This window comes from Castanea sativa, chromosome 4 (assembly GCF_040712315.1).
Source record: "Castanea sativa cultivar Marrone di Chiusa Pesio chromosome 4, ASM4071231v1".
NCBI classification, from domain to species: domain Eukaryota; kingdom Viridiplantae; phylum Streptophyta; class Magnoliopsida; order Fagales; family Fagaceae; genus Castanea; species Castanea sativa.
This window is the reverse complement of record NC_134016.1, coordinates 23,989,828-24,017,532: the sequence shown is the minus strand read 5'-3', so window position 1 is coordinate 24,017,532 and position 27,705 is coordinate 23,989,828. Positions and strand designations below refer to the sequence as shown.

At 36.8% G+C, this 27,705-nt stretch overlaps 1 protein-coding gene across 2 annotated transcripts in view; it reads right to left on the bottom strand.

Annotated features, from left to right (window-relative positions):
* Positions 1-264: 264 nt before the first annotated feature.
* LOC142631761 (putative cyclic nucleotide-gated ion channel 20, chloroplastic) overlaps positions 265-27,705 on the bottom strand; it is a 40,164-nt gene continuing 12,723 nt past the window's right edge. For both annotated transcript variants that reach the window (XM_075806069.1, XM_075806070.1), the window contains 9 exons: positions 26,944-27,081; positions 25,871-26,113; positions 24,922-25,176; positions 15,480-15,625; positions 14,392-14,469; positions 12,144-12,273; positions 1,822-2,068; positions 1,304-1,466; positions 265-679 (listed from right to left, as the gene is read on the bottom strand). In XM_075806069.1, coding sequence (XP_075662184.1) covers positions 562-679; positions 1,304-1,466; positions 1,822-2,068; positions 12,144-12,273; positions 14,392-14,469; positions 15,480-15,625; positions 24,922-25,176; positions 25,871-26,113; positions 26,944-27,081 — 1,518 coding nt within the window. In that variant the 3' untranslated portion in view covers positions 265-561. The remainder of the gene's footprint in view (positions 680-1,303; positions 1,467-1,821; positions 2,069-12,143; positions 12,274-14,391; positions 14,470-15,479; positions 15,626-24,921; positions 25,177-25,870; positions 26,114-26,943; positions 27,082-27,705) is intronic.

Sequence of the window (27,705 nt, the reverse complement as noted above, 5' to 3'; positions counted from 1 at the left end):
TTTTGTTTCAAGCTGTACATTGCCCATTGATATCTCAATTGAACTTTCTACTGGATATTTTTTAATATATCATTATTTGAATTTTTCTTTAAATCTGGGATTTTTCTTCTTTTTTAATATATTATTTTAACCAATTTAATTAATCATTTTTATAATTTGTCAAATTAGTTCAAATATATTTTCTCCAAAAAAAAAAAAGACTTCTATAAAATAAATTATTTCTTATATACTATATAATATGGACATTAAGAGTAAATTTATACAAACTACACATTTTATCCTCTCATCTTTCTTTAAATAAAAAAGTTTTTCGTCCCTTAACTTTTTCACCCCTCCAATCAAACACAAATGAGAGATATTAAAATCTTTTCTATTCTCCCACTTTTCCACCACCTCTTCATTTTCTAGTCTTTTACTTTTCTATTCTCCCAACCAAATAGACCCTAAGGCTTATCAGTTTCAAGAAAAAAAATTGAATTCTCTAGTGTCCATTTAGGAATAGCTTATCTAGCTTTTTGTTGAAAGTATGCTAAAGTATACTTGATACAATAGTTGGAATCACTATCTTGACAAATTACTAGATTGAGAGGTATCTGCACGATTTAGACGTTTCTTTCTGTATCTCCATGCTACCTGAATTCGGCTTGCTGCAAGGGATCTCCAATAGGGTGATTCATACCTGCAATAAAGCAAATTTCACATTATTATATGAGGCATTTGAAATGCACTTTCTAATCATCATAACTAAGAAAATCACTTGCTTTTACAACATGTGTTGTTATTCATCCTAGAAAAATAAGTCCTACCTAAGAAATCATGTCGCCAAAAAAAAAAAAAGTGAATTAGTTAGACTCGGTTTGGCAAGACTGCAGCTTTGTAATATATGTGAAACTAGGCAAAATTTGCTGAATAGTATTTTTTTTTAATTTTTTTTAGGAAAATAGCATGTGACTAAAGTTATTTAGTTATGTAAATTGTTTTTGGAACTTGAGTTTGTCAAACTTGAATTCCAATCCAAAATCAAGTTTAGCAAACTCGAGTTCCAATTTGTTATACAATGTCAGACGGCCATGCAACTTAAACTAATTAAATCTCGAGTTTGATAAACTCGATTTTGAGTTGGAACTCAAGTTTAACAAACCTGAGTTCCAGAAAGAGTCTACATAACTAAATAACTTTGCACCATGCTATCCACCTAAAATTTTCCTTCAAATGTGTTATTCAGCAAATTTTGCCTGTGAAGCTTTATTTATCAAAGCACGCTTCTGAATCAAGCTTTCCGATAAAAATTGAAAGCAAAAACCTTATGGCCCCTTGAACACGTGGTTTCCGCAAGAATCTTGCAAAAAGACTAGTGACTTCCTCAATGTCTGCAGCTCGGAGTGAAAATGCTTCTACATTTGTTAAGCATGTTACTGTCCTGTTGCTAAGCAATCTCTGCCCCCAAATCCTTATTTTTCTTCCATCTGCAATAGAAACTATGTTGATAAATGGAGAATTTAATCAATTAATCTAACACACTCCTTCACACATGGGCCTAAATTTCCCTTATTAAGGAGGCCCAACATGTTGAAAATTTTTAAATGGAAGGTAAGGTGGAGAAAGGTTTTGAACCCAAGACCTCCTGCTCTGATACTATTATAAATTACTTTTGTTACAAAAGTCTGATATTAGGAAATGGTTGATTAATGAATCTAACAATAAAATATGCTGCTGCCTTTTAAATGCAGGAATCATAAAGTAAAGCCAAAATTCTGGCTATTTCACGCCCACTAGGTAGTATTTGAAAATTATAAAGTTTATTAATGATTAACTATATACCTTTGCTTACTGAGGAATGCTCAAGACACCATGTTAGAAGTTCCTCACCACAAACATCCCCTTCAGATAAGGGAACTACAATGCCATCTTCTCCTTTGCTCTCTGCTTTTCCACGTACAATGAAAACCATCTTCTCAACCAGACCACCATGATATAAAATTTTGCTTCCTTTAATGTATATCTTTTGCCTTAGTCTCTCACAAATGGCATCTAAGACAGGATCATCCATCAGGGCAAATATCCGAACCTGCAGTATATTTTCAAATCCTCGAAAGTTTATGAATATATCAAACTTAAGCATGTAGTAGTTTGATGGGCTCAACTTAAGCATGTTAGTCTAGGGAGACAGATTTTCTCTATGCAGAAAATCAAGAAAAAAAGAAAAAGAAAAAGAAAAAGAAAAAGAAAAAAAAAAAAAAAAAAAAAAAAAACAAACTCAAGACATGAAACCCTAAGGCCCTGTTAGGTTGGAGGATAGAAAAAGTGTATTTTCCATCATATGTGTTTGGTAGAGAGAATGGAAAAGTAAAAGGATAAAGAGTAAATTATTATTATACCCTTATTATTAAAAGTGGAACAATGAAAAAGTGGTAGTTTTGGAGAAGAAAAAAATAGTGGGCTTGGGCGGAGAATTTTGTCAACCCATTTCTTTCCTCTCCCTTTTGACTCCAAACAAACAATGGAAAATCACATTTTCCTCTCCCTTATCTTTCCCCCATTTCACATCCTTTCACTTTTCACCCCAACCAAACATAGTGTGATAACCAACTAAACCAAAAAGGAACTGGAAATTAAAAAATTAAATATGGCAAATCTGATGCAGTTCATTTTTAAAGCTAGTTGTTAACTAGAGCTTATGTTGTATAATAAGTAGATCCTTTCACTTGTAACAGAAAGTTAGTTAGTTGATCAAATGTTAGTGATAAGTGAAACAACCTATTAGTTAGTTAGATATGTTTGTTAGGCTTTGGCAAATCACATGACAGCCACATGGTAGGTTCTTGTAACTAACTTTCTAGCCAATCAGCAGCTTCCCTATGTATCTATAAATAAACAAGGCTATCCTCATTGTAATTAGTTGAATTTGAATCCAAGAAATCTACCTATGAGTTATTATTCCAAGAGTGTCTCTTGAAGAGCTAGTTCATTTTTTCTTTTCTTTAAGCAAATTAGCTATCTAAAAATCTTTCCTTTTCACCATTTTCCCCATCATAATTTGGTATCAGAGCTTGAGATCCTTAAGATTCAAGTTGGTTTGCAATTTGTTTCTTCATTTTCTGTCATCAAGAACTTATCAAGATCCTATCTTGATTTCATTTTTCTTATCCTGTACTAGTGAGCCTAAGAATTTGTGAAGATGACAACAATATGTTACAATAGAAGGAACAAGAAGGGTTCTGCAGCACATGAATCTGAGGTGCAGGTTCATCCCAGGCAGCAGCTGCAACCACACCAAGAAGGAGAACCCCAGGTGACATTGAAGCAAACTGTGGAGCTGCTAAGGGGGCAGCTTGCTGCCTTGACTGAGGAAATGAGAAGAAACCAGCGTTATCATCCTAGAAATGATGATGAACCTGCTGAAGATGCTGAAACTGACAGTCACAACAACTTTAGTAACCCAATTGGTCAGCCTAGAGGAGGTGTTCCAAGGCAAGTGCCTAGTCCTCCAAGGGGAGAACCAAAATGAGAATCAAATTTCAAGATTGAGTTACCTAAGTTCTACGGTAGCTTGAATTATGAAGAATTCATGGATTGGCTTAACCAAGTGGAAAGAATCTTTGATTTCCATGAGGTACCAGATTCCAAGATGGTGAAATTGATCTCTATCAAGTTGAGAGGGAGAGGTTTAGCCTGGTGGGAACAGCTCCAAGTTCAAAGAGTTAGGAGGGGTAAAAGAAAGATCCAAGATTGGTGCAAGATTAAGCTAAAAATGAGAAACTAGTTTCTGCCTTTCAATTATATGCAATCCTTGTACAAATAACTGCATAATTTGAAGTAACATGGCAGTGTGGAAGAGTATACAGAGGCATTTTATCAACTGGTAGATCAATTAAACCTGAATGAGAGTGAAGAGCAGATGATTGCAAGGTTCTTGAGTGGTCTTAAACCATCAATTCAAGATGCCTTATCATTACACCAACTGTGGTATGTTTCCGAAGCTTACAATAGAGCTTTGATGTTTGAGAAGCAACTTGCAAGAAAAGCTTTTTTGCAGCTCCATGCTTATGGTAGTAGCAAAAGTACACAAGTCAGCACTCAAGGAAGGCCAACTACTAAAAATGCACAGCCTTTCAAGATTGACAGTGCAGGCTTGCCTTCAACTTCTGGTACAGTCAAACCAGTCCCTAAAGTAGCACAAAGCTTACATTTAAGTGTTACAAGTATGGAGAAGCTGGGCACAAGGCCACAGATTGCAAGTAAAGGGGAGTTAATGCTCAAGCAAGGGAAAAGCTTTGATGATTGAAGGTTGTGAAGACCAGAAAGATGAAGAATTCCAATATATGAAGAAGAAGAAGAAGAAATGTGTGATAGTGTAGTAATAATTGAAGACAATAGAGAAGGGGAGTGCATTCAAGAACCTGCATATGATCAATACATGGAAGAAGTAGATGCTCATATAGAGAAAGAAGAGGATTTGTCATTAGTAACAAACGTCTTGCAAGTTCCAAAGAAAGAAATGGAGGATGACAAGTGGCTTAGAACAAGTAGTTATGAGAATATGGTGTCACAATAAGTTTTTAAAAATCTTGAATTGAGGAATCAATACTAGCCCCAACCACAAAAGTTATCTTGCTTCAAGAAAGGAGGTGAAGTTAGAGATTCTAGAAAGTGCTTAGTGTTCTTAATGACTTTCAAGATTATGTTCTTTGTGATGTGACAACCATGGAAGTTTGCAATCTCTTACTTGGGTGCGAAAGATTATGTCCATATCAAACCATTTCGGGTGGAAGGAGCAACACATCCAGCTTTTACAAGAAAGGAGATAGTTACACATTGCAGCCAAAGAAGGGGAAAGCTAGTCCCAAACCAATGGTCAAAATAAAGAAGGTTGGATGCAAGAGCATTTACATGGCTGCTTACACTTGCATTGACACAAAGCAACAACAGACCTTAATCTCTAGCATGATGCAGTAGCTTAATGCAGCAACTAATGAGAATGCAGATCAATGGAACTACCAGATCATATGCATATCCCCAACAGTTTCAATGTGCATCACTTGCTGCCCTGTCATGCACCAGATCATCTTACAACTAGCCACACTTGAGGACAAGTGTGTTCCAAAGAGGGACATTCCTAATGCAGTTCATTTTTAAAGCTAGTTGTTTACTAGTGCTTATGTTGTATGATAAGTAGATCCTTTTACTTGTAACAGAAAGCTAGTTAGTTGATAGATTGTTAGTGATAAGTGCAATAGCCTATTAGTTAGTTGGAGATGTTTGTTAGGCTTTGGCCAATCAAATGGCAGCCACATGATAGGTTTTTGTAACTAACTTTCTAGCCAATCAGCAGCTTCACTATGTATCTATAAATAAACAAGGCTGTCCTCATTGTAACTAGTTAAATTTGAATCCAAGAAATCTACCTATGCGGTATTATTCCAAGAGTGTGTCTCTTGAACAGCTAGTTCATTCTTTCTTTTCTCTAAGCAACTTAGCAATCTATAACATTCCTTTTCACCATTTTTTCCCCCATCAAAATTAGGGTACATATATAAGAAACACCAAAAGCCCCAAAAATCCACACATCTAAGCTAGGCTTCACTTACTGTTTTTTTCAATTTTAGTGTCCTTTAGATGAAGCCTCCTCTTAACTCTCCATTTCAATGATGGCAATATGATGATAGAGAGGTTTATTTCAATAACAATATTTTGTCAGAGTTTGATTAAGGTCTTTTTAACCAAGTTTGGAGAAAGAAGGTGTGGTTTGAGAGACCACTCTTGACTTTTGTCTAGAGTGTGTGGCATGAGAGACCCACTTGACCCTTCTCATGTTAATAGACCGTTGGTCACTTCTCTTTAGGATTATGGTTATTTTACTTCTGTTCATATGATAATTCTAATAAGGCCAAAAATTTATGGCTTAAAATTACAAGGACAAAAGTGAGGATTTCACTGAATCTCAACGTGATTTTTAGGCTTTCCTCTTTTTAAAGCTTCTAACTTACTGAAGCTTGAACATGCAAGAAAATTCTTTCCTGGATTGAGTAGAAAGGATGAGGGCAGATTCACTTTCAGAATAACAAGTTAAGTAAAAGGGGAGAATTGGTTAGTAGAGCCATATAATTCAATCCCAGAGAAATTTCTACTAATGGTCGCACAACAGGTATGCAGCAAGAAGCATATAAACAAAATGATCCTAATATTTTTTTTACTGTGATCACTTGGACTGACCAGTGATAATTCATCTTGAAAACTGACAATTTGAGAGAAAAGGAACACAAAAAAGGAAAACCATAATCTATGAATTGAACAAAAAAGGAAACCATGAAAAGTTTTGGACTTTCTAGAAAAGATGGTCTCATTGTCAGTAAATCTCTGAAAATATAGCATATCATGACAAGCATGACTCAGTTGTTAAAGTTTAGATGACCCTTGATGTGCAGTTTGATGGAGATTTGGTTTTGACTATGAGCATTTAAATTTTTTGGTAAGAACCAGGTGAAGTTTACATCAATTGTAGTTTATCATATGATAAGATTCCAATAAGAGAGAAGTTTTGATTGATGATGTGGAGCAAGCTATTCCTAGAATTGACAACATTTGAATTTTTCTATGATGTTGGTAGAGCAGGCCCGTTCAAAATAAGATACAAAGCCTCTAAAAGGGAGTTTCATGTGACATTTTTTATTATTTTATTTACACATTAGATGTGCCAGATCAGCTGTGCCTCTTAGAACTCAAGTTTTAGAGACTCGAGTTCCTTAAGTGAACTCGAGTATCTAAGACTTGAGATGCCAATTAACGTGCCAATTGACGAAATTGTTTGGTTTTTCTACTACATAACGAAAATGTTAGCAAAATCAGGCCAAATGGCAAAAGATGCCATACCAACCGGTAGGGGTAGCAAAATCTAACACACCTTGCGAACCTGACACGACTAACCCGTTTATAAACAGGTAATGGATTGAGGCTAAACGGGTTCGGGTCATATTCGGGTTGACACGGCTAACCCGTTTAATACACAGGTTGTATTTGTGTTCAACATGCGAACTCGCCTGACCTGTTTAGCTTATAAAGTTATTAGTTATTTTGATATTATCACTTAATTTATAGTTGTTTTTATATTTTTATTACTATATTTATAGTTGTAAGTGTATTTCAATTTTAGACATATGGGAATTGATAAAAATTATATAGGTTAGGTATGACCTATTAATCAAATAGATTATTAAACGGGTCATTTGTATTGACTTTTACATGACTTATTAATAAAACGAGTTAAATGTGTTGGGTTAGGTCGACATGTTTAATAAACAAGTCGTGTTCAGGTTGATGATTCCTGACACATTTACTAAACAAGTCGGGTTCGGGTCAACCCATATAGCCGAATACTTATGGTTTGACACAACATGAACCATGAACACGAATTGTCACCCCTACCGACCAGTATTTAATGTACTGGTGCATAAACTGGTATACAAAACATAGGCTCTGTATTAGCTCAAATACCGAATCGTGTTGGGGTGTTTTGGGAACTTAGGTTGTTTTGAGCGAAACTCCATTTAACCCAGAGTAGAATTTGGACTAAGTTGTGATTTTTTTTTTAAAGAAAAAATTGTGCATATTGGTAATTTTCCTCCCCAAATCAGACGTCAGGTACATTTCTATCTTTAATTGCTTAATTTATTATTATTTATTATTTCTCTTTTTAGAATAATTCTACTATGGGTACAAAAAATGATTTGGTTGTTATCTAGGAATCAAGGATGCGGATTTGAGTTCGAGTGCGGGTGTGGTGTCATGGTAATTTTTGAAAAAGTAGGACATGGGTACGGCGGAATACGTTTATTTAATTAATTATAAAATATATTTTTATTTTTATTTTGTATATATTATTAAGCATTTTTTTTTTCAAATAATGTTAAATATATATCAATTTAAGAGCAATAATGGATAATAAAGTGAATATATAACTATTAAATGATAAATCTATAATAATTATAAATCTATATTTCAGCCAATATATCAAATTAAATTTATTTTAATAAGTATTTCGGCCCATATCAGCTCCTATTTCGGACCGAATTGGACCATGTCGGAAAAAAAAAATCATCAGGGGACGCGTGTGCAGCTGCGTCCAGGTAGCACAGCGCATCCCGCCGAGTCCGACATGGGTGCGCTGACCAAAATGGCACACCCATGCTTCCTTGGTTATTATAAATGACCTTTTCATGTTATAAACCTTTTATATTGAGTAATGAGATGCCATGAACCATATAGGTCTTATATTTATTTTATGAGGAGTTTTTATAATTATACACACACAAACACACAAGCACACGCAAATACCGAAATAATTGATCTCAATCCAATCTGAAACAGCCACCGAAAATAGTATTCAAAACTTTGCTTTACACACTGATCTGCGAATATCATTGGTGAGATTGTCTTAAGGCATTAATGTCTGGAATAGAGGTAAGAATTGAGGGAGGACACATGATCAAGAAGAGAATGGAACAGAGCTCAATGCAATTTAATAATTTTAGGAAAAACTAATTACGAGCGGGGTTACAATTGAAAACTGTAAAATGGGTATAAAGCTAGGGCAAAACAGTAAGAAACCTGGCCACCCTTTGCCGTTAACCCCACAACCATAACCCATCAACTTCCCATCACTGGAGATCACATTTGTCGTTGTCCTTTATCACCAATCCCTCATTCCAACTCTGACAACCACAACGAACCTAGGTTCGCTGAGCTGGAGGTGTCGACTAGCTCCAACGACTGCTTCGTGGGTCTCACGACATTGTTCAGTCGTTGCCTAACCACGATTCCATTGTAGTTCTAGTCGGCTTTCACTAGCGACCCACAGACACCCTTTTTAGCCACCAACCGTAGCTCTAACCACTATGCCCTTTTTGTTGACTTGGTCATGTTTTTTCTTGGATCCTGGTGTTATTTATGTTGCTAAGGTATTCTTTTTTGGATTTTTGGAGTGGCTATGGTGAATGGTTGTTGGACTTGTTTATTACTGGGATTTTTTGGTGTTGAATTTGTTTAGTTGTAGTTAGTTGACTCAATATTGGAGTTTCTTTCCACAGTCCACTAGTTTATTGGTTTATTGTGAGTTTGTTGAAGCATGAGATTGCTGCTATGGAGTTCAAAAATAGTGTTCAACCCACTAATTATTTATTGTCTCCAAACATGTTATCTATAACTTCCATTCGTCTTAATGGAAGTAAATAATTATGCTCAATGATTCTAGGTAGTTGAAGTGTTTCTTCTTGATAGAAAGAAATTTGATTATGTGATAGTTGACCCCTGCATCTAAGAACTCAAAATATGTTGATTCGAGTTGAAGATGCACAAATTAGGAGCTTCTTGTAGAAGAGCATTGAGTATAAGATCAGTTGCGGTTTGGTTTTCTTACCAACTGCTAAACTTGTTTAGGAATAGGCCAAGAAACTTTACTTTGGTGTTAACAATTTAAAGAGAAAAATGCTTTCTCCTCTCACATGAAAGAAACCCTTTTGTTAATGATTATACTAGAGTCACCTATCTTTATCTTAAGAAAGAAAAGTCTAAATTGTACTCAATTTTCAAATAATTTTTTTATGAAAATAAAGACTCAATTTATTGCTACACTTCATGTTTTTCGATTTGATAATGCTCATGAATATTTTCATACATCTCTGTCTCAATTTTTTCATGATCATGGTATAATTCACCAATCTTTATGCCCCCATACTCCACAACAAAATGATGTTATTTGTTAGAGGTTGTTCATGCCCTATTGTTTCATGTGTGTTCCTCAATCATACTGGGATGATGCTATTTTGACTATTGGTCACTTGATTAATCGCATGCCATCCACTGTTCTATGTGGTCAAAGCCCTTATACTATGCTATCTCCTAATGCACATTTGTTTCATCTACTGCCTAAGATCTTTGGTTATGTGTTCTATGTTCATATCTTAGGTCCAAGGAGTATTTAACTTAATCCTGGATACACTAAATGTGTTTTTCTTGGGTATTCTCACACTCAGAAGGGATATTGATACTAACCTTCTCTTTGTCGTTGTTTTAGTGCAAATGTCACCTTGGATGAGTCCCAATCCTATTTTTCCTTTGGTTGGAGGTGATAGTACTCTTGTCTTCCTCTATCTCCTCCTGAATCTCCTCCTCATAAACCACTCCAAATGTTGGTAGAAACCTCCCATTGAGACTTCTTCCTTGCCTAGTGATCCACCTCTTGACCCCCAACTCTTCCAATTGCTCTACGCAAAGGTAAGCGTACTTGTACCTCTCATCCTATCTCTCAATTTGTCTTTTATGTCCATCTGTCTTTATCTCTCTATGCTTTTGCCTCATCCTTGAATTCTATTGTTGTTCTTAAGTCTGTCCAGGAGGCTATGTCCATCCCTGGTTACACGTCTGCTATAGAAGCAGAAATGTCTGCACTGTCTCAAAATGTTACTTGGTCTTTAGTTACTCATCCTCTAGGGAAACTATTGTTGGTTGTCGTTGGGTGCTGTGAAGTACTTGCTTGATGGCTCTATTGAGCATTTGAAGACTTGCTTGGTTGCCAAAGGGTATACCTAGACATATTACGTTGATTATGCAAAGACATTCTTGCATGTTGCTAAAATTTCTTCTATCAAGATTTTGATCTCCTTAACTGCTAATCTGAGTTGACCAATATTTCAGTTAGACGTTAAAAATGCCTTCTTGAATAGAGATTTCAAGTAAAAGCCGTAAATGGAGCAACGACTGGGTTTGTTGCTCAGGGAGGAGTCTGTAAAGGTGTGTAGGTTGCATATGGTCTTAAACAAACTCTCTGAGCTTGGTTTAGTAAATTCAGTGAAGCAGTGTTAAAGTTTGGTTTGCGACATAGCCAATCACTGGTGATGATAAGAAGGGTATTGATGATTTGAAGAGATACCTTCAAAACTCCTTTCAAACTAATGGAGCTCCAGCCCATGTGTTCCTGTTGTATTGGCTTATATGCATTTAATTAGTGCCACCAGCTATTTTTTTTTATTTCTGCCAGGAGTATATTAGTTAGTAAGTAGTTTTCCTTTGACTATTTAGCATTTTATATTGTTCATCTGATGACTATTCTAGAGAAACATGCCACGGATAACCCCACTCTTCATATTACCACAGTCAAATTAGATGGACATAATTATTTAAATTTTTTATATTAACCCTTCTGAGTGTATATTTTTAATATGCATATTATTTTCCAACTGTAAGAAACCGGTGTTCGGTTTTTTTTGATAAGTAGAAACCGGTGTTAGGGTTAATCATATTAACTTAACACACAATTTTTCTCTAAAATTCAACAGCTTCTAGGTACTTTAACTGGGACTGTATGTGCTTTTATTTATCCTTTTTGTCTAATAAGCTGGGAGATTAGAAAGACATCTTTGAATATAATTGCAATCATTCCCAATTCCCCATTGATCATTTGGATTTACTATTGTAGTTCTCCAATGAACCTATCAAGGCTTGAAACTTTTGAGAGACTGCAAAGGAAATTTGATTCTGATTGTAAAGAATTTTTTGCAGGGCCTCAGTTGTGTTCTAGCATTATCAACCAATCAGTTTTAGTGCATTTTGCTGCATGGATCAGCCATTTGGATATTTCTGGATGGATTTTTGATCTTTCAAACATGTTTAGTTTGTTGTTCAAGATGATCAAAGTCATGGGGTGGGAAAATTAACTGGTATAGCTTGGAGATCAGGTTGAACATTATGCAATCTATTGGTGGCATGGGTTAGGGTTCCATTGCTTTGGGATCTGTGACAAGGTCTGATAATACGTTCAAAGGCTTTCTAGTAGTAAGGTTAGGGAAATGGGTTTGGCTGTCCTGTGGTGATTGAGGATTTTGATGCTCTGGGGAGATTTTGAGATAAGGGTTTTGTTATTTTTTGCAGGGTCTTTTGATTTTTTTCGTCCTCATAAAGAATATAATAATAAAATTTTCTTAAGGTTCTCCAAGGAAATCTGCTTAACATGTAAGGCCATCTTTCCCCTCCCATCCAAACATAGGATTAAGGATCTGACTACAAGATTAATTCTTAGTGTAATTAATAAACATGCAATATTCATTCAAGAAACTAGTCATGTTATGAAGTTCGGACATATTGATGCTTACTTTCTTTACAAATTTGCAGAGATGGCGTCTTATATCTCTCTGTAGGTCTTCAGGCAAATTCTCCAAAAGTATTTCTTCATTTACTCCTCTAGTAGCAGCCCAATTATACCGTTCAGCTTGCCGTACTTGCCTACAAGATAAGCCAATTACATGGGTCAGATTACCAATAAACCCTGCATCAAAAGGCAATTTGAGAATGTGAAATCCATCGTGTGCATGTTATTTGCAAAGGCTTCGAATATATGAACACACACACACACACACACACTTAGGAGTGGTTTAATAAACAGTAATGTTCCGTTTGGATTGAAGGGGAGGGAAGGAAGGAGTAGAGTTAGCCCAAAATTAGCCTATTTTCAGCCAACTTTACTCGACTTCCCTTTGCTCCCCCTCCCTCCCCCCTCAATCCAAATGGGCCCATTAAGTATTTGAAATAGCTCTTCTTTCAAATAAAACTATTTTATTTATCCACCACGGGGGGTGAGGGGTGGAAGAAAGCCAATAAAATCTAGCTCAGATAGTGTTTCCTTCCCTTGTAAGAACAAGGTGGAGATGAAGTTGTGTTCAAAATTCACTTGAGTGCCCATGTAACCAAACTAGGGAGAGAGAGAGAGAGAGAGAGAGAGAGAGAGAGAGAAACCCACAATGAACAGAGTAGGGACAAAAAAAAATCACATCATATTTCCTTTTCCTACTCTCGGAAAGTAGATTAGGGAAATAATACTTTTGATGCCTGAACCTATCCACCCATCACACAAAAATCTAGCCTTCCTATCCATCTACCTCAGGGAAAAAAGAAGGGAACCAATAACAAGTATAACTTGCATTTTTAAGTAGTTTCTAATTTGTATTATAAATTTTTAATACCCACTACCAAAAACCAAATTGCTTCTCATCCACAGGTGCTCCTACCACCATTATTCACTGTTTAAACAGTGGGCTGCTTTCGACTAATACAAAGCCTGAATTCTCACCCTCTCTCCTTCATGATTTATTGTTTTACCATCTCATCTTCAGTGATTGTGCTATGCTGGGCAATCAAAAGTTCAAATATGCTTTTGCCTAGAACTGGTGTGCAACAACCTCAAATGCAATCTATCCAGATTTTAAATCAGTAGATAGGTTCTTCTTGGTCTACTGATTTGAGCTGTTTGAGAGGCAACTAACATTAGAAAAATTTATCAAGAAATTAGTTTCCTTTGGCTATAGTGAATCCTAAATATAAGAATATCCAATGGAAGGGCTGTGATGGGAGTTGGGCTTGCACAAATGATGGCCTTACTCCTTCAATTTTTCCTCTTGATTTCTTTTCCGTGTCTACCAGGTTTAGCAAACAATTATCAAATATGTTAGGTGTTATTGATCAAAAATCAAATAAGTTAGGTGTCTTTTTCAATTTATTTGCTTATGTTCCTATTAAGTAAACTTGAGATACTCATCTTGCAATGTCTATCACTATTTTTTGGTTTCCAGGGATGTACTACAACAGAGAGAGAGAGAGAGAGAGAGAGAGAGAGAAGGGGAAGAAATGGCCCTTTTAACACTTTCTTAGCATTAAAAAAAAAATACTAAAATTCCTTCGGTTTTAGGAAAAAAAGATGGGTGTAATTGGTCCAATAAAAGTATTATTATGATATGTATAATACCCTCTTAGCACGCACCAAGCATGTATTACAAGCTCTCTTGAGATAGATCATACTTTAGAGAGTGCACAGATAGAGAGGAGAAAATGGGGAAAAAATTGTGAGAGAGAGAATGCAAGTAAGGGAGAGAAGAGTGGGACAACAGGAAAGAGGAGGATGGAGTCAGTAAAATTTATGCTGACATCATCCTTAGTCATCTTAAACCTAAATTAATTTCTCGTCTTCTCTTAAAATGTGTGGTTTTGAAGCAAGATTAAAGAATGAGAAATTTTTTGGATAAAAATTTGAGTTTGGAAAAACCGCTAGAGAGATTACTCTGTAAAAAAAATGTAGTTGTATCTTATATGTATGTAAATCTCTAGCCTGACCTATAATGAAATAATTTGAAAGGTAATTTAAGGTACCAGATATCCAGACTGTAAAGATATGTGTGACAGAATTAGTCCAAGTCATAGGGCACTCAAATATTTAACTTAACAATGAGAAAACAGGAACCTCAAATAATTCAATTACAGTATTCCTTTTGAGGTGACTTGGAGTAACATCTATAAGCCACATTCCCTCTAAAATGCCAAGAATGTAAACAAATGACAAGAATGGCATACCTTCTTAGTTCTTCTGGCAAGCGTCGATGGCTCATCCATTGCTCAACATCACGACGTCTCAGAGACATTTCTAACCTCCTAGGGGAAAACCCCCAAAAGGAGGAAAAAAATATGAAACTAGTTAAAGAAGTTCAAAACTTTGGTGGAAGATTTATAAATTCTGAAATTAAATCAATAACTTTTATTTTTTATTTTTACAGTTGTACTTACTGAAAAGTATAAATGAGACACTAAACATAGATGTCTATAATTGAAACACTTGGCTTATTTACAGAATGACAGCTATTATTCATTTATTACGTGAAAGTGAGTCGAACTTGAAAACAAATGGAAGAATGAATTTCCTGTTTGAGCAACAGAGAAAGTGTATTGTGTGCTATTTTAATTACTTGCAACACTTTGAACCTGATGCAATGAGATGGATAGTCTAACCGACAGGACATTAGAGAAATATAAAACTAATTGTTTCTAACAATAATTTGCCAATGGATTTAAGAAATTTATTTATACTATGCTCAGAACCAGAAGGGTAGAGAAAAAGTAGCAGTTACATAATGCAAAAGAAGGAAAATGACAAAAAAATTACTCCCTATGGAGGTCATCACACCAAAAGATAGGTGTCCATGTAGATCATGAAAGAAACATAATCATAAAAATGACCAAACTTGTGCACAAAAGTCATGATTTTTGGATATTGCTTCAACGGCTAAAGTAGTACCAACTAAACTCTAGCATTAGTTATACTAGCAGACTTACTGAAAATTGAGGGAACAAGGTTTTTCTTTTTTAAATTAAGTAGACACCTCTTAGTCCAAAGTTAGTGTTATTATGTGGTTATTTATAATTGGCTTCTGATTATTGTATTAACTTGAGGATATAATTGTAATTGTGTCATATCAGGAGAATATATATATATATATATATGCCACTGTGAAAGGACTAACTAATAAAGCTCTAAGCCTAATTTCTAATATTTCTTCCCTTTAATTCTTCTCTCTCTTCACACCTAACCCTAATATTTTAAGTGGCTTTTGCACGCACAATGATTTAAGAAGCATATATCATATCACCATAGTAAAAAATTGTACCTCCGCCCAAGAGCCTGAAGAAAATTTTGCATATTTCCAATGAGAAGAGCAAAGAGCAAGAGGCCCAGCCCAATAATGGCCATGGTGAAAAGGACTTCCCAAACAAAGTAGCTTGGAGTTTGATTTCCAGCAAGTGTACTGATTTGCTTCATAAAATCACACAAAACCAAAGTTAGCAAGGGGTTAATTAAATTATACATTTCCAATCATTAAAAAATTAATTGATCACATATGAATACACTTCCTATCATTTTACCAAAGGAAATGTATCAGGTCAGTATGGAATACAATTTTGAAAGAAAATCATTTTGAGACAAGAATAATTTAATTAGGATATTATTATAAAGTCAATAAAGTTCTTCATTAGCAGGGGATGCTATAAGATGCATTATTTTCAGAATACTATTATAATCATAAGATACTAATGTGGTGAATTTTGAGATTGTATTCCAGCATGACATGCAAAACTCACTCAATCAAGTGTGCCACATCATGAGATAACATATATGACATAACATTTACATTTTGTTTGGTTTGATGGAAATAAAAGGGAATGGAAAACTTTGGAAGGAAAGGAATTTGTTTCCCTTGTTTGGTTCAAGGGAAGGAAATGAGATGGTAATGACACAGAGAGATGGGAAATCCAGCTTGGCCCACGTCATTGTGCCCGCCCAAAATGAGCAAAGATAGAGGGAAAATATGGATGTCTATTTAGTTACAATTGGAAATTGCCAAGAGCCTGTGTTTCTAATGAAGACATCTAGGGTTCAAATGCCCCCACCCCCAACAATTGAATTATTAAAAAAGTTATAATTGGAAATTGCTTTAGTGCCTGTAGGAGTGTTGCCCTGCTTCTCTTGGATTAAGATACTAAGCAAAACACGTGTTACAATTAATTTATGATATGGGTGATATTGATCCACAATGGGAAGTTTGGACAAAAACACGTAAAAAACCAGAATCTCCTTTATTAATTTCAATGCCATCTGTTACATCATCCCCTTTTTGAGTCTTATTTTCTTCGTTTTATATGAGCCATCCTCTTCTTCTTCATTTTTTGTCCCAATCCACCTAGATTGCCACCTGGATTGCCAGGCTTTTCTTTTCATGGCTTTTCATCATGAATGGAGACTTCTAAGGTATTTTTAGGTATTTTTATCTATTCAGATGTCCACTTGTATAACTCATGGTCTTATCCGACTCTTCTTTTGCAAGTTTTTCATCATGGACAAAGACTTCTGGGACTCCTACTGTTCAAACTTGTCCCTCTGCATTGAATGCGGTGGTGTTAGGCTGGCGACCTATCTCAATGTAAAGGCAATTGTGGAATCTCCAGGAACCTTTAGAGGACTATTTTGTAGAAGTTTGGTCTTTCTGCTACTTATCTCGTTAGCTCGGATAGACCTCAAATGTGACCTCTGTATGCTGCCTGGGTGGATGTTGGGCCTAACCGAGGATTCGAGATTCTGTGTGCATTGATTAAGAAATGGGTTGGCCATAGTGGGCGGTTGATCCATATTACTTGGGCTGATATTCTCGTTGGGCCCAATGTTTACATTTATTATAATTAGGCCCAAGAATTGTTTTTGCATTTGCCCCACTACAATAGCCCCCCATGATCTTGCGCCCATTTATTTTGTGGGATGAGATCATGGTCACATCGTGGGGTTTGTCCAAGACTTTTGTCTGACATTGATTGGAGTGTAGCCATTTAAGTAATTAATGGATTGGAGAACATCTTTTCAGCTTCTGAACTGTCACGCCACTTGTTAGCATCCAGAAGGTGGAGGTTGAATAGTGGAGCGTATAGTGGGGGGAAGCGCAGGAGGTGGAAAGAAATTTTTCCTACCCTCCTGCTATTTAACTATTCCAACTAATTTTGCAATGCCTTCGCTTCGGTCCAATACTTTACCATCCTTTCATCTCGGGCTTCAAACTCTCCATTAACCTGATTAGTAACCAATCGAGAGTCACAGAGCACTTTTACCTTGGCAGCCCCCACTTTTCTAGCCATCCTCAATCCGGACAATAGTGCCTCATATTCCGCTTCATTGTTGGATGCCGAGAACTCCAATCTTATCGACCATTCAAGAAGAGCTCCTTTTAGGGAGAGAAGGACCATCCCTAGTCCAGAGCCTTGGTAATTGGATGCCCCATCAATGTAGATTTTCCACAGTGGAGTTGAATCCGATACTGCACCACAAATTTGATTCAATCCGAGGTTCTTTCCCATGCTTTCCGAGGTAAATTCTGCTACAAAGTTTGCCAAGACTTGTCCTTTAATAGATGTCTGGGGCTGGTACTTGATATCATAGGCCCCTAGCGCAATTACCCATTTCACTATCCTCCCTGAGAAATCAACTCTCCTCAATAAAGCCTGAAGTGGGTATTCAATGAGGTCAATGATTGTGTGGGCCTGAAAATAGTGCGGTAGCCGTCTGGTTGCATGCACTAGAGCGAGGGCAATCTTTTCCAAGGGAAGGTATCTCACTTCAGCTTCGAGCAGTGTCTTTCTCATGTAATACACCGGTTTTTGAGAACCTATTTCTATTCTAACTAGGACTGCACTTATGGCATGATCTAACACTGATAGATACATGTATAGATTCTCTCCATTCACGAGCCGTGAGAGATTAGGGCCTTCGTCAAATATTCTTTTAGCCTTTGGAATGCCTCCTCACACTCGAGTGTCCATACATAATCATTCCATTTCTTCAGGAGCTAGAAGAAGGGCTTACAGCGTTCTGCCAATTTAGAGATGAATTGGTCCAAGCAACGACCATTCGCATGAGAAGTTGTACCTCTTTGGGATTCCTCGGGGGCTGTAGGCATTGTATTGTAATGATCTGATCGAGGTTCACCTCTATCCCTTGATAAGTAATCATATAGCCAAGGAACTTTCCTGAACCAACGGCGAATGCACACTTCAAGACATTTAATCTCAGAAGATGCCTTCTCAGGACTCCGAACACCTCAGACAAATCCTCCAGATGTTTCTAAGCTTCCTTGCTTTTTACTACTATATCGTCTATGTATGCCTCCATGTTTTTCCCAAGTTGGTCCTTAAACATCCTAGTGACCATTCTTTGGTAGGTTGACCCCACATTTTTTAATCCAAAAGGCATTACCATATAGTCATAGTTCCCCTCCCGGGAGATGAACGAAGTCTTTTCCTGATCCTCAGGTGCCAAAGCTATCTAATAGTATCCTTGAAATGCATCTAAGAAACTCATTCTCGGATAACCAAACTCACATCGACTAGTTGATCTATTTTCAAGACTGAGAAAGGATCTTTTGGACATGCCTTATTTAGGTCCGTAAAATCGACACACTCTCCCTTTCCCAGTTTTCTTCTTTACCACCACTGTATTTGCCAACTAATTCAAATAGAAAACTTCTTTTATCACCCCTGCTCGTTTAAGCTTGTCTACCTCTTCTTTTACTGCCTCAGCATGAATATAAGACGATGGCCGGGGCCTTTGTTTCTTAGGAGTGTACTCAAGATTCACATTTAATTGGTGGCAAATAAAGTTCGAATCCACCCTAGGTACATCATAGGGGCTCCATGCAAAAACATCTAAATTCTGAACTAAAAATAGTAGCAATTCTACTTTATCAAGTAATGAAAGTTTCTGGCCAACCTGGAAATATTTATCCACCTCGGCATCGATGTAGACCTTTGTGAGGTCCTCGCATTGACTATCTGACGCTCGGACCTCTGACTGTGATTGCTATGGATGTTGAGTAGTGTTAGCCAAATCTTCATGAGTTCAATTTTTCTAAGAAATGGGGGCTATACAGCACTGCCAAGCTGTATTCTGGTCCCCCTTGATTTCTACCACTCCCTGTTCAGTAGGAAACTTCACTTTTTGGTGTAGAGAGGATGGCACAGCTTCCATTTCATGCAACCAAGGTCAGGCCAAGATGGCCGTATAAGGGGAATAAGCGCGTACCACCATGAAGTTCGCCAAAACTTCAATTCCCTCTGCAACTATAGGGAGTTTGATTTGCCCTACTAGTGACACTACCTTTCCATCGAAACCTACCAGTGGCATATCGTACTGACTTAGGTCCTCTAGTTTCAAACCCAATTCCCGGTACAGGTCTGGATACATGATTTCAGACCCACTTCCTTGATCAATCATTACCCTTTTAACATCACAACCAACTATTTGTAGAGTGACCACGAGGGCATCGTGATGTGGTTGGGTGGTCCCTTCTTTATCTCGGTCCGTAAATCCCAATACCAATTCTGGTTCCGATCTTTTCCTCTTTCCTGAACTAAACTGAGGGCTAGGACCGATATAGGGCATCACAATCATGACTCCAGATCCCCAAGGAAGATCACTAATCCTTGCTGCATGAATCACTTCTATCATTCCAAGGGAAAGACGGCCATTTCTTAACTGTTGTGAGCCTTAGGGGTTGGGATTGAGAGCATGGTTTGGCGAAAAGAAATCATTTAAATGCCTAGTCCTAGCTAGATGATTCAAATGATCTCGCAAGATCCTGCAATCTTCCACTGTGTGTCCACACTCCCAATGATACGAACAGTCTAGACTTTGATTTCTTTGGGATGCATCTCCACCCATCTTATTCGGCCACCTGAAATATGGTTTATGCTTGATTTTTTCCAAAATTTAGTGGACAGGTTCTTTGAAGATGGAACTAACCACATTGGCCCTTGATCTAGGATTGGGAGGAAAGAAGTTATTTCTTGGTCTTAAAGGCAGTTGGTCCATTCTTCCTTCTCTTCTTTCCACTACCATCGACTTTCCTTTCGCCCGAGCTTGCAGCTGGTACTCCTCACTCCGTTCCATGAGCCTGTGCATGCTTTCAGCAGGGTTTTTAGTGAGGGACTTCCTTAGCCCAAACTCCTTGGGCAGTCCTATTCTAAAGGTACTAGCTGCCACCTTATTGTTACTCCCTCCAATGTCATTGTACAATTCTCAGTACTTGTCAGTGTAAGACCGTAGGGTTTCCCCTTCATAGTCACGGTCAATAGGGAATCAATGGGTTGGGAAACTCATTCCTTCCTCTAGGCTGTTGAACCATCTCATGGTTGTGGGTCCTAGGCTAGATGGGAAGACTTTGCACATTAGGGCTTCATGTCAAGCATACAAAGCCATACTTTGATTGAAATGACTTACATGTTCAACAGGGTCTGATTTCCCATTATAGATTACAAAGACAGATCAGACAAATCTGCGGGGTTGATCTGAGCTCTCGATCTCAACAGAGAATGGGGACTTAGAGATCTATTGTAAGGCCCGATTCACAGCATCCATCCCTTGATGCTGCGGTGCATATCCTCCATGGTGATGAGTTGGTTTTGACCCCTTCCTCCTCAAAGACCTTGATCTATTTCTAAGCCAGGGAGAATGTTGGTTTCCTGGCCTCGTACTTTAGCTGCTGCATTCATCCGAATTGGATTAGGATTCCTCCCTAATTCTTTCTTTCCTTTGGATCTCCCAGTGCAGAGCTCGCACTTGTCTCCAAAGATTTTTTACTTCTTTACTTCGACTATTGGCCTGGGATCTGTCAATCTGGTTGGCCGGCATTTCCTCCCTCCTTAAACGAGAAGGAGATAGGGTTATAGTGAAGCTGGACTTCATTCCGTCCCTAGGATGTTCTCATCTATTCCCAACCTGCATATGGTGGGGTTCGGTCTACTAGATCTAGAACGTCTTGATCCGTCTCTGCTTGCAATACTTGCAGTATGTTCTTCCCAAACCTATTGCTTGGTGGAATTTCCCAAAGATTGCACCAATTGTAGGAGCGTTGCCCTACTTCTCTTGGATTAAGATACTAAGCAGAACACATGTTACAATTAATTTATGATATGGGTTGATATTGATCCACAATGGGAAGTTTGGACAAGAACATGTTAAAAACCAGAATCTCCTTTATTAATTCCAATGTCATATGTTACATCATCCCCTTTTTGAGTCTTATTTTCTTCCTTTATATGAGCCATCCTCTTCTTCTTCATTTTTTGTCCTAGTCCACCTGCATTGCCACCTAGATTGCCTCTGATCTTATTGGGCTCTTCTTTTCATGGCTTTTCATCATGACAGAGACTTCTGAGGTATTTTTCATTGTTCAAATGTCCACTTGTATAACTCCTGGTCTTATCCAACTCTTCTTTTGCAGGTTTTTCATCATGGACTGAGACTTTTGGGGCTGCTCCTACTGTTCAAACTTGTTCCACTGCATTGATGTGGTGATGTCAGACTGGCGACCTATCTCAATGTGAAGGCAGTTGTGGAATCTCCGGGAACCTTTAAAGCACTATCTTGTAGAAGTTTGGTCTTTCTGCTACTTATCGCGTTAGCTCGAATAAACCTCATAGGTTTTTTTTTTTTATAAGTAAGACATTTATTGATATCAAAAAATGAAACACCCTAGTACACAGGGAGTGTATAAGGGTTAAACAATCAAGAACAAAAATTACAAGAATCTAAGAAATCAAGAAAAGATAAAAATGATTGGTTCCACAAAGCAGCCAACCAATCTATTAAGGTTCTAAAGAAAAATAGCTTCAAGTCTGAGATTGATCTCTCCTTATCTTCAAAGCACCTGCTATTTCTCTTTCTCCAAAGACACCATAATAAGCAATGTGGAACAATCATCCATATATACCCATTTCGATGACAACCAAATCTACCTTGCCAACATGCTAATAGCCCCACTACAGATTGCGGCATCACCCAGCTACCTCCAAACAATCCAAACACCATTGCCCACATATCCATTGCAACCGGACAATGAAGAAAAAGATGATCAACTGATTCACCATCGCACTTGCACATGTAGCACCAATCCAATATCCAGACCTTCCTTTTTTGTAAATTGTCAATCATTAAGCAGTTCCCCCAAGCAGCAGTCCAAACGAAGAAAGCAACTCGAGAAGGAATTTTCTATTTCCAAATACTTTTCCAAGAAAAGCAACAGTCATTAGAGCCCACTAAGAGACTATAATAATCCTTAACCAAGAAACCCTTCTCTCTATCAAGTTTCCAGCACATCTTATCCTTGCCAAACCCTTTCACTAAAGCACCATAAATGGTATCCACGAAACCAGCCAATGCCTCTGATTCCCGAGCATGCACACCCCTAAAAAAACTTACATCCCAAAAAATGACTCCATTATCAAGCTTCATAAGTTCAGCCACACTAGCCTCCTTATCTCGGCAAAATTTATACAATTTCGGATAGCTGACTGCAAGGGAAGTCTCAATGGTCTTCCCAGAATTTCACCCTTGACCCATCCCCAATATCATATAGAATGTGGTGGGAAAAAGAAGGCCATCCCCGACTAATATTTTTCCACAAGCGCACACCATATGGACCATTAGCAGGCCTAGTACACCAGCCACCCCATTCACAGCCATATTTCACCTCTATCACTTGCCTCCAAAGGGCAGTCCTCTCCATCCCAAATCTCCAAAGCCACTTTCCAAACAAAGCTTCATTAAAAAGTCTTATCTTCCTTATCACCAAGCCACCCAAAGCAATGGGACTGCAAACAATAGCCCATTTAACTAAGAGTGTGTTTGGATAGAACTTATTGCTGAAAACTGAAAACACTGTAGCAAAATAAATTTTAAATGTGTAAAAAGTACTATTCATGCCAAAAATTACTGTTCATTGGCCTAAAATCACTGTTCATGGCCAATGAACAGTGACAGACGCGCTGAAAAAAAAAAAAAAAAAAAAGCCCAAACGTGGACGCGCTATCCAAACTCCACCTAAATGGAATTTTGGTTCATCTCCAATGCCACCCCATAAGAAATTTCTCTGTAGTTTCTCAATTCAGTTCGCCACAGCAGCAGGAATAGGGAATAGAGATAGAAAATAAGTAGGTAAATTAGATAGAGTGCTCTTAATTAAATTGATTCTACCTCCCTTGGAAAGGTACAGACGTTTCCATCCTGCTAATCTCCGTTCTATCTTCTCCAGAATTGGGTTTCATATTGCCTTATCCTTGCATTTAGCTCCTAAAGGAAGACCCAAATACTTCATTGGAAGAGTACCTTGTTTACAGCCAAGAACAGTCAACAATAAGTCCAAATTATGCACCATACCAACAGGAACCTACTCTGACTTGCCCAAATTTATCTTTAGGCCAGAAACCACCTCAAACCAAATGAGGATCATACGGAGAAACAAAACTTGATCCAGATCGGCACCACAAAAAATCAAAGTGTCATCCGCAAAGAGAAGATGAGACACCGCCAATGATCTTCCCTCTACACAACCCACACTAAAGCCTGACACGTGACCATCATGGACAGCGTTCTCCAACATCCTCCCAAGGGCTTCCATAACCAATACAAACAACAAAGGGGATAATGGGTCACCTTATCTCAACCCCCTATAACTCTCAAAAAACCCATAAGGAGAGCCATTTATCAGAATAAAGAAACGAACTGTAGATATACAAAAGAAAATCCACTGCCGCCATTTAACAAAGAACCCACCCTTTTCTAATAACTGCATAAGATATCCCTAGTTTACATGATCAAAGGCCTTTTCAACGTCTAATTTGCAAAGTAGCCCTGGCAAATCAAATTTCAATCTACTATCAAGGCACTCATTAGCAATAAGTACAGGGTCAAGAATCTACCTATTTCTCACAAAAGCATTCTATGACCTTTGTATGCTGCTTGGGTGGATGTTGGCCCTAACTGAGGATCCGAGGTTTTGCATGCATTGATTGAGAAATGGGCTGGCCATCGTGGGGTTGATCCCTATTACCTGGGCTGATATTATCATTGGGCCTAGTGTTTACATTTATTATAATTAGGACCAAGAGTTGTTCTTGCGTTCGCCCCACTACAGTGCCGTTTATATTACTTATTTGTTTTGTGTATTTTTTTAAAATATTTGAATACAGAAATTTCTTTACACCTATATTTCTCCAATCCAACTCTAATGTCATCTCCCAGGTGTGGGACATCTAACTCTAAAAAAAATTATTTCTAACACTAATAAACATGAGAAATGAAAAATAAAAAAGAACATTAGATTTTTTTTTTTTTTTTTATAAGTAAGAACATCAGAATTTTATATGAATATGTTACTCTTGTTTATTTTATATTCACATGTTGTTTTATATTAGCATAGCCATCACTCTAATTATTAAGCAACCCCTACGGCATGTTCCATACTTCCATTGAGCTTCAGGTCAATGCCAAAAATAAAAAAATAATATGCCAGATAAGAAATAAAGTGTAAGAAACCAAAAGCTATGATGGCACATGTCAGGTTTGCCTCCCGCCTAAAGGGCTTGACAAAAATTGCAATGTATTTTCTTACAGTACATCCTTAGTTGATTTAAAAACTATGTAAAACTAAATTCTGACTGAAGTTCAACTTGTATCAACACATTTCACATAAGAAGATAAAGTAAAAATGCAGAAATATATAAAAGGAATACCTGGAATCCCCAGAATAATGAAAATATATATCTGGTTATGATGCTATGTTCCGTAGTAAGATTGACAGCTTTCAAGTAGATTCCATAAGAAAAGCCATCTTCAGTAAAACAAGCAGTGGCATTGTCATTGTCTTTCCAGCTCCGTGAAGCATTGGGTATATGTTTAGAATTTTTCCCATCCCTGCAATCTATGAAACTCGTGCATGCATCGAATCCAGAGTTATGACAGGCAAGTCGAAGACATTGATTAACCCTCTAAGAGAGGAAAGATGAAAGAGGAGGTAAAATGAGAAAATTAGTGAATCATTGAAGAAAAATCTTAATGCATGTACCAAACAGAATAATTGGCCAAGTAGAAATAAGAAGCAGCAGTTGGCAGACTTAACCCTCTCATGCTTGTAATTTATGTATTTGATTATTTTGGTCCCCTGCTGTATACTTCCTGTATACTTGGGTGACTCATTATTAAGTTTTTGAATAAAATTTCCTTTACTTATCAAAAAAAAAAAAAAAAAGATTATGACTTCCAATAAGACAATAATGTCAAAACTTTCTCTTTCTCTTTTATTTATTTATTATTATCATTATTTTTTATTTGGGCTGAATTTTGAAACTATTGAAATGACTAATACATTAATAAAACATATTATTTTCTCGGTAGTAGTTTATTTTTCCTGTTACAAATATTTTACTACCATGTTAACAATAAATCAAAACATTACTAACAAAACTGAGAACATAAATGATGCAATGTTTGGTTTCTTTCCTTTTCCTTTTCTTTTTCCGTTTTTCTTTTTTTTTGGGCGGGGGGGGGGTTGTCAAGGAATGTTTGACTTAATAAGAGGAAGTGTAAAGTTCAAAAGAAACTTCCAAAAACAGCAAGAAGAAACTTGCCAAAAAAAGAAAGCAAGTTCAACACGTCTTTAGTGATATACCAACCTCCGCCTACCTGCAACCCAAAGAGATACCACAATGACCCAACAATATGGCCAGACAACATGAAGGTGAGAAGATTTATAACGAAATTCGCCCATGCTGACTCAAATACGAAGCCACTTGGAGACTGACCAGCAAGTAGAGGTAGAAACCTATACAATCTAGGAGTGTACTGAACAAGAAGAGCTGCCCGTAAAAGATTTTTAGCATAATTTGCTCCTCCCAAAGATCTTGGTAGAACTAACAACATTATGATCTGCATTTAAAAATAATTTATGACAAGGACAGAAATTCGAAATAAACTTATCATTTAAATAAAACCCATACTACCATGAAGGTATTTAAACAGATTGATTAATACATGAAACCATCTTCTAGGGAAAAACTTGATCACACTTAGAAGATCTACTACTGCATATTGCACTTTTCTAGGAGGCAACTTGATTACTTGGAAAAGTAAAAGTAGACTTTAATATCCAGATCTAGTGTAGAGGCTAATTACAAGGCCACAACACATACGTCATGCAAACTTATGTGGATTAAGCATCTACTTAAATAATTACAGTTTGACATGCAGTTGCCTCTGACTTTGTACTGTGAAAATCAAGCAACAATTCATACTGCCTTTATTCTTGTGTTTCATGAGCAAACCAAGCATATAGAGTGGGATTGTCATCTTGTTCGAGAATGGGTAGAAATTGGTGTAATAGCTACTCCATATGTCTCTATAAGAGCCCAAGTCGCTGATATGTTATGAATGTGTTGTGTAAGACTCACTTGGATTTGTTATGTAACAAGTTGGGATAGTATGACATATTCGTCCTAGCCTGAATGGAAGTGTTATGAGATTTTTATTAAGTCAGGGAACAATATTAATATCATTGTAATCACCCACATATATAAATTATAACTTTGAGTGTTAGGCTAATTAACTTTGGCCATAATTACACCCTGAAACAATAAGCTAGAAACTTGAATAGTCAATAAGAAGATTGTAACACATTAAGTGCATGGATGTGTTATATGTAGATGGTGATGAATACAAAGTTGATGAAGGGAAGAGGACGATTGAGAGAGGGTTCTTACTTGAGGAAGAGGTAATACAACAAACAAGTCAATAAAAAAATATCCACGAATGTAATTAAGAGCAATTTTCTTTGGATGGTCAACTAACTCTCCAGCACCAACCACTCGCGACTCTGGGGCCACATAAGCCAACCTAAACTGCAGAAAAGCAAATTATATAATTTAATCCAGGCTAGAGGAAAGGCTTCAATCAAAGCTAAGACAACAACAAAGGGATTAATGATTGGAGGCATTGGATATTATGAATGAAGTTCTCAAATTAAGAAGTGAAATATGAAAGATAAAACCTATAAAATTCTCTTATCACAATATTTCACTTTATTATATCTATATTCTTTTTCAATAGCATACAGTATATTTAAATAAATGTATGAGGATGCGTATGATATATGACATAAGATGAATATGTACAGAAAAAAAAAAAAAATTCGTATTTTTTTGTATTCCTACTATTTGTGATTGTTATTAAGCGCCAAAGCTTTTGTATGGAACCTGTACATCTAAGTCACTCCCTTTAATAAAATCATCTATTCATAAACATGTACAATGCCAAGATTTTAGATAGGACTTGCTGATGTCCCGCTCAATGTGCATGTATGTTATAAGTTCATTTTGAAATATTTGATAAGAAATTATTCTTATGGCCAATTTGTAATACTCATATTATAACATTTGAGAAATAAGTTTCAATTATTTACATGACATTAGAAAAAGGAAAAACGTAATTTTTTTAAATTAATATAATTTAGGATATGAACCTGT